Raw genomic sequence first — 12,639 nt, forward strand, 5'->3', positions numbered from 1 at the left:
GACATGTATCATATGACCTCACTGATATGAGGAATTCTTAATCTCAGGAAACAAACTGAGGGCTGCTGGAGTGGTGGGGGGGGGAGGGACGGAGTGGCTGGGTGATAGACAGTGGGTAGGGTATGTGCTATGGTGAGCGCTGTGAATTGTGCAAGACTGTTGAATCATAGATCTGTACTTCTGAAACAAATAATGCAACATATGTTACGAAAAAAGAAAAAGAAGAAGATAGCAGGAGGGGAAGAATAAAGGGGAGTAAGTCAGAGGGGGAGACGAACCATGAGAGACGATGGACTCTGAAAAACAAACTGAGGGTTCTAGAGGGGAGGGGGGGCAGGGGGATGGGTTAGCCTGGTGATGGGTATTAAAGAGGGCACGTTCTGCGTGGAGCACCGGGTGTTATGTACAAACAATGACTCATGGAACACTACATCCAGAACTAATGATGTAATGTATGGTGATTAACATAAGAATAAAAAAATTTAAAGATGAGAAAAAGAAGTAGTCTTTATATTATCTCTAAATTGAATTCTCTACACAATCACAGGGCTGCACTGACGTAAATGTTCATCCTACTATTTATATATGTGTGTTTTATTCCTGCCAAAGCACAAGTAAATTAATATTTTATTTCAGGAATCATTTTTATAGCCCAATTTATTATGTCTTATGACCATCTGCATATAAAAATTTGACTCATGAAGTTTACACATTTTAAATACACCATAATTTTTTTGTCCCTGTAGTGCTCGTACTGTTCCTCTCAGCACTTCCAAGAGCCCTGGGTACACAGCCTAAGGGCCTCTCCCCGTTTCCTAGAGATAACCTTGTGCCCCTGGGGACGCATCAGGGATTGGGGCACCTGAAGCTCCAGGTGCAGGCAGGCAATAGGACTCAGCATCCTCCAGACTGGCGTGGGGGCACAGCCAACATTTATCTCTTCCCACTCTAAAATATCCCAGAAATTTTGTAACCCTACTTTGGCATCTCTCTTTTCTTCAATGTTGAGAGCTTCACGAAACCAAAGTGTCCCAGGCCTCTCTGAACCTCAGAGACACCCTAAAGCCAAAGAGGAATAAAGCAGATACTTCTGATTCCAGCCCAAGGAAAGGCAATAACTTGCCTTTAACTTGGTCTTTGCTTCATTCATCTCCCTTTAAAAGACAGACCCAATTCACTGTGTGGATGGGCCCCATGCTCTTCCATGCTCAGCATGCTGACATCCTAGGCTTTTACTCTGCGTTTCTCTGTAGCAGCCCTTGAAACACCTATATTCCATCAACTCTGGGAGATATCACGTGAGGTCACGTTGCAGGTGAGAGGAACTGGTGAGATTTTGCATCTTCCTGTTGAGTCCTCACATGGATCTTCCTGAATTAGGTCCTCATGTGCAGGCTTGAGGGTTGAAGAAGTAAACTGCCACAGGGTCAAATACACACCTGTATTAGTCAAGGTTCCCTGGAGAAAACGAACCAATAAGAAAATATGTATATGAAGAGTTTATTATAAAGAATATGCTCCCATGGTGATGGGAGCTGAGGAGTACCCAAGAAAGTTCGTGGTAGAATTCATTCCAAGTTCAAGGGTCTGAGATCCAAGCGTGCAGACGGTGGGAAAAGGTGGACGTCCCAGCCGAAGCCATCAGGCAGCAAGGGGACAATTCCTCCTTCCTCTGCTGGTCATCCAATTCTACTCAGACCCTCAAAAGATGGGGTGAGGCCCACCCACCTGAGGGAGAGCAACATCCTCCCAGACACACCCAGAGATAATCTTCCATCTGAGCAGCCTATGGCCAGTTAACCCATAACATTAACCACCACGGCCCGGACTCAAACCTAAAGTCAAGTTGCTGTTGTAATTGCCCTGTTCACCTGGTGGATCTTTCAACTTCTCAGCTCAGCCAGGAGCTGCAGAAACTGAAGAGTTTTCAGAAGAGCGGAAGTGAGAGAGAGAAGGAAGAGATGGTGGTGGGCTGAGAAGCCTGAGGAAACAGTGAGTCCCTGTCAAGTTTCTCAATTTGGGTTACAATGCCACCAGCTGCCTAACAAACCCTCTTATTGGGCTTCCCTGGGTCTGAAGATGGTGCTTCTCCCTCTTGCTGGCTCTTGGCCACTCTCTGCCTGCCATTGTCGTGGTCTGAGAGAAAGGTACTTGAAGAGTGGTGCCAGAGGAATCTGGGTTCGAATCCTCCCATCATCACTTACAATAGACTTCTGGTCAGTTTGTTGACTGAGCTGTTGGCAAGGTAGCTCGGGGGATGGGGAGATTACATAAACTCTTTGCTATGGGAGGAAAGACCAATAAGCAGCAAACCTCCCCACAAAAATTAAGCAAAGTTTCAGAGGTATGCTTTCATTTTTTGGTTTTTGCTTTTTAAATTCATTTTTATTAGAGTGGAACATGAGAACAGGAAATTGCACATGTCCTAAATACACAGCTCACTGACGTTGTAGAAAGTGATATCCTTTCATGGCCACCACTCAGATCAGATATCCACATCCTTTGGCAGGGGTCCTCTACATTGTATCAGGTGGGTGTGTGGTCCACAGATATGGCAGAAGCAATGGTATACGACTTCCAAGGAGAAATCATAAATATGTTATGCCTTGCTCTTTCTAGGATCACACACTCTGGGAGAAACTCGTTGCCATATCATGAAGACACTAAAGTAGTTCTACTGGGCGAGGAGCTAAGGACTCCTGCTAACAACCATGTGAGCGTGTCATCTCTGAAGCAGATCCTCCAGGCCAGCCCAGCCATCCAATGAGCAGAGCCTGGTCAATATCTTGACCACAACTTTGGGAAAGAGACATCCTGAGCCACAACCACCCAGATAAGCCACTCTCAGATTTGTGACTCTCAGGAAGTGTGAGATAATTAATGTTGTTTACTGCCGCTGGGTTTTGGAGGAATGTGAAATGCCGCGATAGATATCAAATCTAGCTGGACCACACTTGTCTAGGGCCAATGTCTGCAGCCAATTCAGTCGTTATTCATTCACTCAATCACTCATTTGCTCTTGAAGTAAACATTTATCATAAGCCGACCATTTGTCCCATACTGTAGATGGCCACCAGGTCATTCAGTGATGAAAAACAGGCCCGGATTGCTACTATGATATGAGCTCTATCCTAGTAGGGAGATGCACAGAAACCACCAAAAGAAGCACACTAACAAGGTTTGGTGAGCTACGGAGGAAACAAATGGGGGTTGGTGTTTGAGACAACAGGGTGACCCCTAGGAAGGGTGATCAGGGATGACTTTCTGAGGGAGTGGCATCCAAGGTGAACTCTAAAGAGTAAGAAGGAATAAGCAGTGAGAAGAGGTGGACAAAGGATCCAAGGGGAGGGGCAAGCGGCTTATGATAAATGTTTACTTCAAGAGTGAATGAGTGATTGAGTGAATGAATAAAGACTGAATTGGTTGCAGACATTGGCCCTGGGGAAGGATGGGCACTGTGGCTGGAGCACGGGGCACATTGAGGTGGGGGAGCAAGATAGAAATGCAGAACCCATAATTGGCTGGTCCCACTCAGGCCATGTAAGCCAAGCAAGGAGAGTGGGTTTCATCTGAAGAGCAGGGGACAAAAGGGTGTACGGGCTACTCCTGATTTTGTTGAAGTACTCTCTTGCTGAAGAGTGGAACAGAGGGAGGACAAGGCCTGAGGGGACTGGGAAGAAGAGGGATGTCACCCTTGCACTAAGAGGAGAGAGGAGGGCTGTAACGTCAGGAGGAAGAGGAGATATGGGCAGATGCACAGTACCAGAGGAAGCATTAGTGGGGAATGACAGAGAGAGGAATCCCGGGTGACAGGGTCTAGTTGCAATAACTCTGGGAATATTGTTCCCTTTGATCTGGATAAGATCGTGTGGAGGAGGAACAGATCTGGGGAGAGAGTGTTTAGGGGAAAATTGATAGACCTGGTTGTGCGTGACAAAGTTGAGGACCTGGCTTTACCCAGGCAAGATGTCAGGCCCTGCACCTTAGCCTGCCTCCCTACCATTTCCAGCATAAACTCACCCCAAACCCATCATGTCATGAGAACACGCCACTCTGAGTTAGGACAACCTCCCCACCTCCTGGCAAGGACCATCCCCCAACTCTGAACCTTGAAGTGGTCCCCGGTCACCACTGTGAACCCAAAAGGGCCACCAGCAGCTAGTGTTCTGGCAGACCACCCTCTTGTTACACAACGGTCCCTCGTGCCACTGGATGGAGAGGAGCAGCCCAGTCTCAGCTTCACATTTCCCCATCGTCCCATCAGCTCCTTCAATCTCTGGACCCTCTTGTCCATTGCCAGTACTCTGCCCTGGGAGTCACAGTAGAGTGGACTTTGCAAAGAAGGGTCAAATGTGAGGTGCTCACGGGGTTCGTGACGGCTGCTCCATGTCCATGTCTTGAGAACAGAGAAACACACAGGAGGGAAGCGCAGCCTGGGGGATTTGTACCCTGGTTAGGAATCCAGAACCCTAATGGGACCTTTGAAGGCATCTGAGTTCACAGTGCCAACTTGTGTGGCCAGAGGAGAGCAGGGGTCCCATGGGGACTGTGGGTGCTTGGAGCTGCAGCCTAGGGGTTCCTAACATCCCTGCAGGCACCACCGATGCCTGAGAAGATGGGCTACTGGGGCTCCACCCCGGACATGGTCCCTCCTGACCACAAGGAAGTGACATGTCATGGCGGTGAGGAAGCTCCACTGAGGAGGAAATGTTCCATTGTGGCTCCATTGTGTGGGGCGAGTGTGGACAGAGAGAGGAGCAGATGTTGTCTGCTTAAGAGGATGGCAATCCCAATCCAGTCCTTGACCAGGAGCTGTCCTGTCATCAGGATTGAGAGGAGCCCGGGGCACCCGACCCAGGACTTTGTCTCAGCCTGTGGTGCTTCCCTCCCCTAGCTTCTGGCACCTCGACCAGCTTGAGTCAACGTGGAAGAAGATTGTGAGACCAACACAGGTTGACGAGAAAGGAAAGAGGCCTCAAAAAGCAGAAGTGGGTCGTGGAGATTGGACCGTCTGGGAGGTGGCTTGAAATCAGGGGCCTGGCATTGCTGTGGGTGACCTCTGTGCTATAGACATGACCCCGAGGGATGGGAGGCCTTGGCTGCCTGTAGCTCTGCTCCTTCTGCAGGTCCCAGGTGAGCAGGGCTGAGCCTGGGCAGGGAAGTGTGCCCTGAGTGGGAAGGAAGGAGACAGGGGAGACAGGGGAGGGACACAGAAGTCTTTCTTCTTTGGAAAGTCCACTCTACTGTGACTCTCAGGGCAGAGTACTGACAATGGACAAGTGACATGTCACTTCCTTGTGGTCAGAGTGTGTGTGTGGGGCGGCCCATGGGGAGGGAAGTAGGACCTGGATGGGAGGAGGGAGAGCAGAGAACATTCCAGGATCGGCCAGCACTGCCCCAGCAGTGACCAGGAGCATTTAGAGCATGAAGCAGGTGAGTTCAATCCACTATAGTGGACAGAGCAACTCTGAGGAGAGGGGCGCCTGTGACCACCATTACTGTAGGGTCACAGTCAGAAAGGAGATCTTGGTGCATGACAGACACACACACACACACATTGAGCACCCTCTCCTTGTGCCACTTTGTGGGTAGGGAGCTACCTCTTCCCCCTCTAGTCTCAGGAAATGTCTGTCTCCTGCGAAGGCCTCCTCCAGTCCCTGAGATCCTTTTGGGGAATCCAGGGCCACCATGACCCCAGATTCCCTTGACCCAGGCTCATCTGGTGAGGGACCACACTCGGTTGTGTTTTCCAGGCTGTTGGTGTCTGAGTGGCCCCACCTCCGTGACGGGCACCGTGGGCGGATCTCTGAGCGTGCAGTGTCAGTATGAGGAGAAATTCAGAGAGATGGTCAAATACTGGTGCAAAAGCCCATGTGTTTGGAGTACTGTAAAGACCAAAGAGGCAGACTTAGAAGAGAGTAACGGCCGTGTGTCCATCAGGGACCATCCCGCCAACCTCACCTTCACAGTGACCATGGAGAACCTCACAGAAGGTGATGCAGGAACATACTGGTGTGGAATCGTTACATCATGGCTCCCAGGATATTTCCTCGACCCCACCTTCCTCGTTGTGGTGTCTGTGACCCCAGGTGAGCTGTGAAACCCCCTCCCCCAGCGCCAGCACTAGGGCTGCCTGAGACTAGGGCCGATTACCCTGACCCTGGCACAAAAGCTGTGGGTTGTGGGATAGAAGAGTGGAGTGAAGATGGGGTGGGTGACACAGGGGATGTGCATGTATGTGTCCGTGTGTGTGTGTGTGTGTGTGTGTGCACGTGCATGTTTTGTGTCTGTGCATATGTCTGTGTGTCTATGTGTGTGTGTATTTGTGTGTGTAAGCATTGTGTTGTCTGCACACTCACACAAGCCCATGCACACCTCTGGCTGACCTAGGCGCTTCCATGTGCCCCACCCTGACACACTCTCACGCATAAAGCTCTACCAGGGTGGGCAGTGGGGATGGGCCTGAGTCTGGGGTCAGCTGCCTTCCTGTCCTGACAAGGGTCCTATCCATGCTGAAGGGGACCCAAATCTCTTCCTGGACTGCTCTTTGTCCTCCCAATGGGGAACAGAACTCCTAGGGTATTCACTTTTCTCCCTTACTGGCTGCCCATGACCCGGGCTCTAACAGGACATCAGTGTGGCATGGATGGTTCCTGAGGCACCAGCCTCAACGCTGTGATCCTGGGGGTCTGCGGCAGCCTGAACTGGGCCCCAGGAAGGAGCCCCAGACCCTGATGTGGGGCTTCTGTGAGCATTTGGGGACCTCCCTCCCCCTCCAGCTTGACCCTCCCCCTCGGGCCCCTTGTCCCCACAGGAGGGAGCTCAGAGAAACCCCTGAAATCTCCCCTCAGACAAAGGAGAAGAAGGATGAGAAAAATGAGTTCTCTGGTCTTATGACCCCAAATATACTTCCTTGTGCTGCAAAGAATTCTTTACTAGAACCCTGTGTTTGTTTCCTAAAAACCACATGGAGATCATCCATCTAAGTGGGTAGATTTTTATCCTGTCTTCTTATTCTGATGGTGTCCCTGGTTCCTCCGAGGTCCTTCTTGTAGGTCTTTGTTTCACTCACATGGGACATTTCCCTCCCAGGCCCTTTGTGAGATCCTATTTAACAGTGAGGGGCTGAGCATCCTCGGACACCACCAGCGGGGTGAGGGAAAGCCAGTTGTCCAGTTGGCTTCAGGACAGGCCACATTCTATGGGGTCCCCCGGATGTGTGTCTGTCTCTCTAGATCTTTCTTTCTGTCTATCTTTCTGTCCTGTGGCACCCCAGGTTCACGGGTCTGGCTGACAGTTTGGGGCCTGAGTGCATTGAGTGCCAGGGTCCCACCATTCAGTGTAGACTCCGCTGAGTGCCCTGTTGCATGATTCTCACTCCAGACATCAGCCCCACCTAAGGACCCTGCCTGTCCCACCCCCAGCTCTGGATCAATCTCTACAGAGTAAGGCTCACCCCATCCTCTGCCAGGGTAAATAAGGTGCGGGGTGGCTGAGCCCGGAGCCCTTGCTCTTTCCACACACTCTCACGTGCCCCGGTGAGCAGGACGACTCTGCCTCTGAAATCGCCCACCTGGGCAGGGTGCACCTGGAGAAGGGGCCAGGGGAGGGCCTGAGTGCCAGTCAGACTGGGTGTGGCTGTGGGGGGATGTGGAGCCAGGACATCTGTCCAGATGGCCTGAGTGACCAGGACCAGGTGATTCGGAGCCAGACAGCTGACAGAGAGTGGGAGGGCCTGGGGGAGGAAGCAGGCCTGACACAGGCTTCTCCCTCAATCCTCACTACAGTTCCCAGCTCCGTGAGGCCCACCAGGACCCCAGGTCTTCACAGGATCCTGCCAGCCCCCACGTGGAGCACCATGACCCCGAAGGAGTCCCCTAATCCCAGTCAATATCCTGGGTAAGGGGCTAGCAGCTGGAGACCTTTGACACCTGGGAGATTTCTAGGCAACGCAGAGGGCTAAGGAATGTGGGCGTGACTGTCTTGGCCTAGGTCCTTCACTTATTTACCAACTCCACACTGAGTTGTGGAAATCCTACCAAGTGCCAGGTGTTCTTCTAGGGATACAGCCCTGGGCCACCTAGACACAATCCTGCTCTGACAATAGTTGGGAAATTCACACAGTGAAGAAGTTAACACATTCATCAATAGAAGTAATGCCAGTTCGTGATGAATGCTTGAAGGCAATAGTACACATGGGTCGGGGAGAGCATGTGTGGGAGAGTTTCAGGGTGGTGCGATTGCTATTTAATACACAATGATCAGGGAGACCTGGCCGGTGAGAGGACATTTCCTGGAGACCTGTAGGATTTGGGGAGCCATCACTCAGGTATCTACAGAAATCGGGATCCAGAGGCAACGAAGAGCAAGTGCAAGTGTTTTGCATCGGAGGCCTTCAGGACCCAGCCCAGGTCAGCCAGGTGCTCTGGGGGCCCCTGGGCTCTCTTTTCTGCTCCCCCTTCTCCCCAAGGCCCTCGCCAGAGAGTCATCCCATTGAAGACCAGGCCTCTAAGAGAGAGGAGAGGTGAGTGGGGCCATTCATTCCCTCCATCATGAACCACTGAATTTCAGGTCAAGGTTTTTGGAGGCACCGCACAGGTGCCAGATCCTCCCTGGGACTAAAGCACACATTTCTGATCCTTCATGCGAAACACTGTTCGTGGGGAGGAGACATCAGACAAAAAAACCCAGCACTGATTTCTGGTCCTCAGACAGGGTAACCCCCAATGGGACGGGCTTAGGTAGAACCCTTTTCCTGGCCCAAGTCCTGCCTGCTCCCTAGGGTCTCCCTCCCGTCACTCCAATAGCCAGGCCCTCTCCGTGTCCGGAGTCCTGTCTCAAGGGCAATTGTTAGCCTGAGGGTCACAGGCGTGGTCTGTTGTGTGGGGCTGCCCCGCCCTTGGACCCTCCTGGGACTGATCTCCGTGTGGACTGTTGTAGCCTCAGGACATGGGCACAGGGACAGAAGGATTGTGGAGGGTACCAGGGCGTCTCCCTGAAGATGTGGCTCACTGCCTGTCACCGTGTCCCCCAGAGGTCCCTGCTCAGCAGGACCTACTTCCGGCTCCTGGTCTTCCTGGAGGTGCCTCTGCTCCTGAGCATGCTCAGTGCTGTCCTCTGAGTGAACAGGTCTCAGAGGGTCTCTGGGGACAGGTGACATCAGCCCAATAAAACCAGTACACCAATTGCTCATTAATGGATAGGATGATAGGGTGCACGGGTAGATGGTGGGCTTGATGAAAGCAATCCAGATTCATTGAAAACAAGTACCAAAGAGCCTGTTTAAGTTTGGGTTTCTTCAAAATCAGATCCTGAGGGAAGGACTTTGGGGCAATTAGTTTATGAAAAGGTGATCCCAGGAAGTATAGTGAGGGAACAGGGAGGTGGGGAAAGCCAATGAAGTGTACTTTGATGGAGGAGCTATCCCAGTAGCAACTGGGCTCCATCCCACTGGACGACCTCAGAGATACTGCATAGGACATGCCTCAGAGCTGGCCCACTTAGCAGTGAGGAAGCTGAGGCAGGGATCCACATACATCTGTCCTCAAGGTGGGGGAAGATGGCGGGGCTTCCTGTTTTCTCACAGAGTGGTGAGTGAAGGCCCCTTATGTGGAGAAAGAGTATTGTAGGCTGATGTCCCCTCCTGGGGACATGGATTCTGTGCCACTTCTGGCCTGTTCTGCTCAGAAAGCCACACACAGTCTTATAGGTAAAGAGAGTCCTCAGGCAAAGAGGTGGGAGAGCTGAAGACGGGAAACCACTGGCCAGTCCAAGGCTGTCCACTGTTGCCCCAGAGCTCCAGCGGGCAAAGAAGATATGAGCCAGGGTGCCAACAGGGTGTGCGAGAGGAGCCCAGTGAGACTTTGGAGAGGACATCAGGCAAACCCGCAGGCTGCGAGCCAGGCGAGGGGCTGGCAAGGTGGAGAGCTTCAACAAAGGCCCAGTGTGGGGCGGGGACACAGCATTTGTGAGGATCCGGCGTGGGGACAGTTACTGGGACCCGGAAGGGGGAGGGGATTGGCCACGAGCTGAGCTTGGGGGGACACTCCTGGAGGTTGATGTTGTTGAGCAGCTTAAGCAGAAGAGCAGCTCCAACCATCATACTGAATGTGAGTCAAGACTAATTTGGGAGAGGAGTCCTTATAAGGGAACATTTCATTCTTCAGTCGGTGCCAGCAGGAGCTGAGTTCCTGTGAGAGTTTAGGGCTGTGGGTTCAGAAAGCTGTTTCTGGAGCCTGAGCCTCCTGGGTCCCCTCTTCTCCCTTTCCCTCCATTCCTCACCACCACATCCTCACGTGTCTGCTGAGTCCGGATGCTCAAGATGGAGGCTTGAGCGGAAGGACAGGAGTGTGGGGCCCTCAGCACGGGGCCGTCCGGCCCTGGTACCAATCAGCTTTGACACTGATATTGACTTTTGAGGCCACAGGACCTGAGCACAAAAGCAGGTGGGGGAGAGGCAGAGCCTGGGCCTCATGCCCAGGAGGAAACACCTGCCAGTCACCGTGTCCCTCCTACAGGTCCCTGCTCGGCAGTGTCCACTTCCTGCTCCTCATTTTCCTGAAAGTGCCCCTGTTTCTGATTATGCTCAGTGCCGTCCTCTGGGTCAACAAGCCTCAGTGAGCAATTTGTGGGCACAGAGTCGGCCTGATGAAGAAACCTGCGGCCCTCCTTGAGCATCGATATCCTGTCCAGAGACACTGCCACTCAGACTAGAGGAGGAAGAATTTCTGTCCCCAAACCTATCTCTTCCCACCTATTGCCAAAAACTGGTAAAAATAAATAAATAAATAAATAAATAAATAAATACGTGAATAAAGCAATGACATACATCACACACACAAGTAGATGTGTGTGGTGATTTGCTGGGGAGGTTGGGGAAGCACTCCATAAGACTCTGATTTTGGCAGTAGAGAGTGCCAAGTTGGCCAGGGGAGCCCAGGGTGAGGGAGGGCCTGCTTTTTGGTGACCTTGCCCTCCTGAGAACCCCCAGTGCAACCCCTCAACTCAATATTCCTTCTTTTCTCCATCCACTCGCCAAATATTCACCAAAGGCCTATGTAGCTAGTGTCGGGCTTGTTTCTAGGTGCTGGGGATAAAGCAGTCAACAAAACACGGGCTTTCTGTTCTAATGGGTGGTTTCAAAGCTAAAGAAATAAAGAATACCAGTTTATAAGAAGTGTCATGAAGAAGAATGGATGAGAGTTCAGAGGATCAGGTGACAGAGGACAGGGATAGCCTCTCTTTCTTTATTATTATTATGTTCAGTTAGCCACTGCACAGTACATCATTAGTTTTTGATGTAGGGTTCAGTGATTCATTGGTTATGTATACCACCCAGTGCTCATCACAACACCTGCCCTCCTTAGTACCCATCACCCAGCTACTCCATACCCCCAACCCCCTCCCCTCTGAAACCCTCAGTTTGTTTCCCGGAGTCCATAGTCTCTCATGGTTTGTCTCCTCTTGGGTGAGAGCCTCAGGCAGGTGAGGGGTGGAAGGTGGAAGGTCTGAGCAAAGGCAAAGCTCAGGGCAGGGGAGTGCCCTGGAAAGCCAGTGGGGCAGGAATCCGGGGGGTCAGGTAGATGTGGATAGGCAAGGCAAGGAAATGGACTTCAGCAAAGAATTATACACCATGATGGAGTGAGGTTTATTCCAGGTAGGTAAGTTTGGTTCAACTTTGAAACACGAACCACTGTAATCCACCATACCAAACTAAGGAAAAAAAAAATCATAGGATCATCTCAAATGACACTGAAAAAGCATATGACAAACTCCAATACCCACTCGTGATAAAAAAGAAACTCATAAAAACAAGAATAGAGGGAATTTCCTCAACTTGATGAAGATCATCTGAAAGAAAAATACAGCTGTCATCACACTGAACAATGAAAAACTAAATGCTTTCCCTCTGAGATCATGAGCAAGGCAGAGATGCCCACTCTCACCATGTATTCATCTTAGCCCTGGAAATTCTGGCTATTGCAGTAGGTCAGATAAAGAACTAAAGGCATGGAGAATGGAAAAGAAGAAGAAAGCTGTCCCTGTTTGCAGATGACATAACTGTCTATGTAGAAAATCTCAAACCACCTGTAAAACCTCATAGAACTAAGAGGTGAGTTCATCAGGTCATGGGATACAAGATTAACACACACAAGTCAATCCCATTTCCATATACTAACAAGTGAACATATGCAAACCAACACTTAAAATGCATTCCATTTACACTTTCTCCAAAGAAAATGAAATGTTTAGGTACAAACTTAACAAACTATGTCCTGGGTATGGATGCCAAAAATGGCAAAATGCCGAGGACAGAAATCAAAGAAAATTTGAATAAATAGATGTCAATTCTCCCGAAACCTGAGCTCTAATCTCTCTGACTGAAAACCAAATATCCTTTTTCCATGGGGCTCCAGAATTTCCCTGAGCTCCGGCCCTCTGTCGGCAGGGAGCTGGAGGGATCATGACAGGCCTGATACTCAAGTACAAAAGGCATTTCTTTTTTTAAATTTCTTTATTTAAATTTGATTAATTAACATATAATGTATTATCAGTTTCAGATTTAGGAGTTAGTGAGTCATCAGTCTTACACAATACCCAGTGCTCATTACGTCACGTGCCCTCCTTAATGTCCATCAC

The 12,639-nt window shown here is 50.6% G+C and overlaps 1 protein-coding gene across 4 annotated transcripts; it reads left to right on the plus strand.

Moving 5' to 3' along the window:
- Positions 1-4,703: 4,703 nt before the first annotated feature.
- Positions 4,704-10,804, plus strand: LOC114203951 (CMRF35-like molecule 6). Of its 4 annotated transcripts, none has more exons than XM_028097209.2 (5): positions 4,704-5,133; positions 5,754-6,089; positions 7,788-7,899; positions 8,266-8,411; positions 10,590-10,804. In XM_028097209.2, exons 1-5 carry the CDS (start codon positions 5,073-5,075, stop codon positions 10,646-10,648), a joined length of 714 nt encoding a protein of 237 aa, XP_027953010.1. In that variant the 5' UTR covers positions 4,704-5,072; the 3' UTR covers positions 10,649-10,804. The 4 variants fall into 4 exon arrangements, with proteins under 4 accessions (XP_027953010.1, XP_027953011.1, XP_027953013.1 ...); XM_028097210.2 differs by having other exon boundaries at positions 10,518-10,656; XM_028097212.2 differs by lacking the exon at positions 8,266-8,411 and having other exon boundaries at positions 4,706-5,133.
- Positions 10,805-12,639: the final 1,835 nt, after the last annotated feature.

The sequence above is a fragment of the Eumetopias jubatus genome, unplaced genomic scaffold (genome assembly GCF_037043125.1).
Source record: "Eumetopias jubatus isolate StellerSeaLion01/CBP00866 unplaced genomic scaffold, mEumJub1_p1.0 scaffold_10, whole genome shotgun sequence".
NCBI lineage: Eukaryota > Metazoa > Chordata > Mammalia > Carnivora > Otariidae > Eumetopias > Eumetopias jubatus.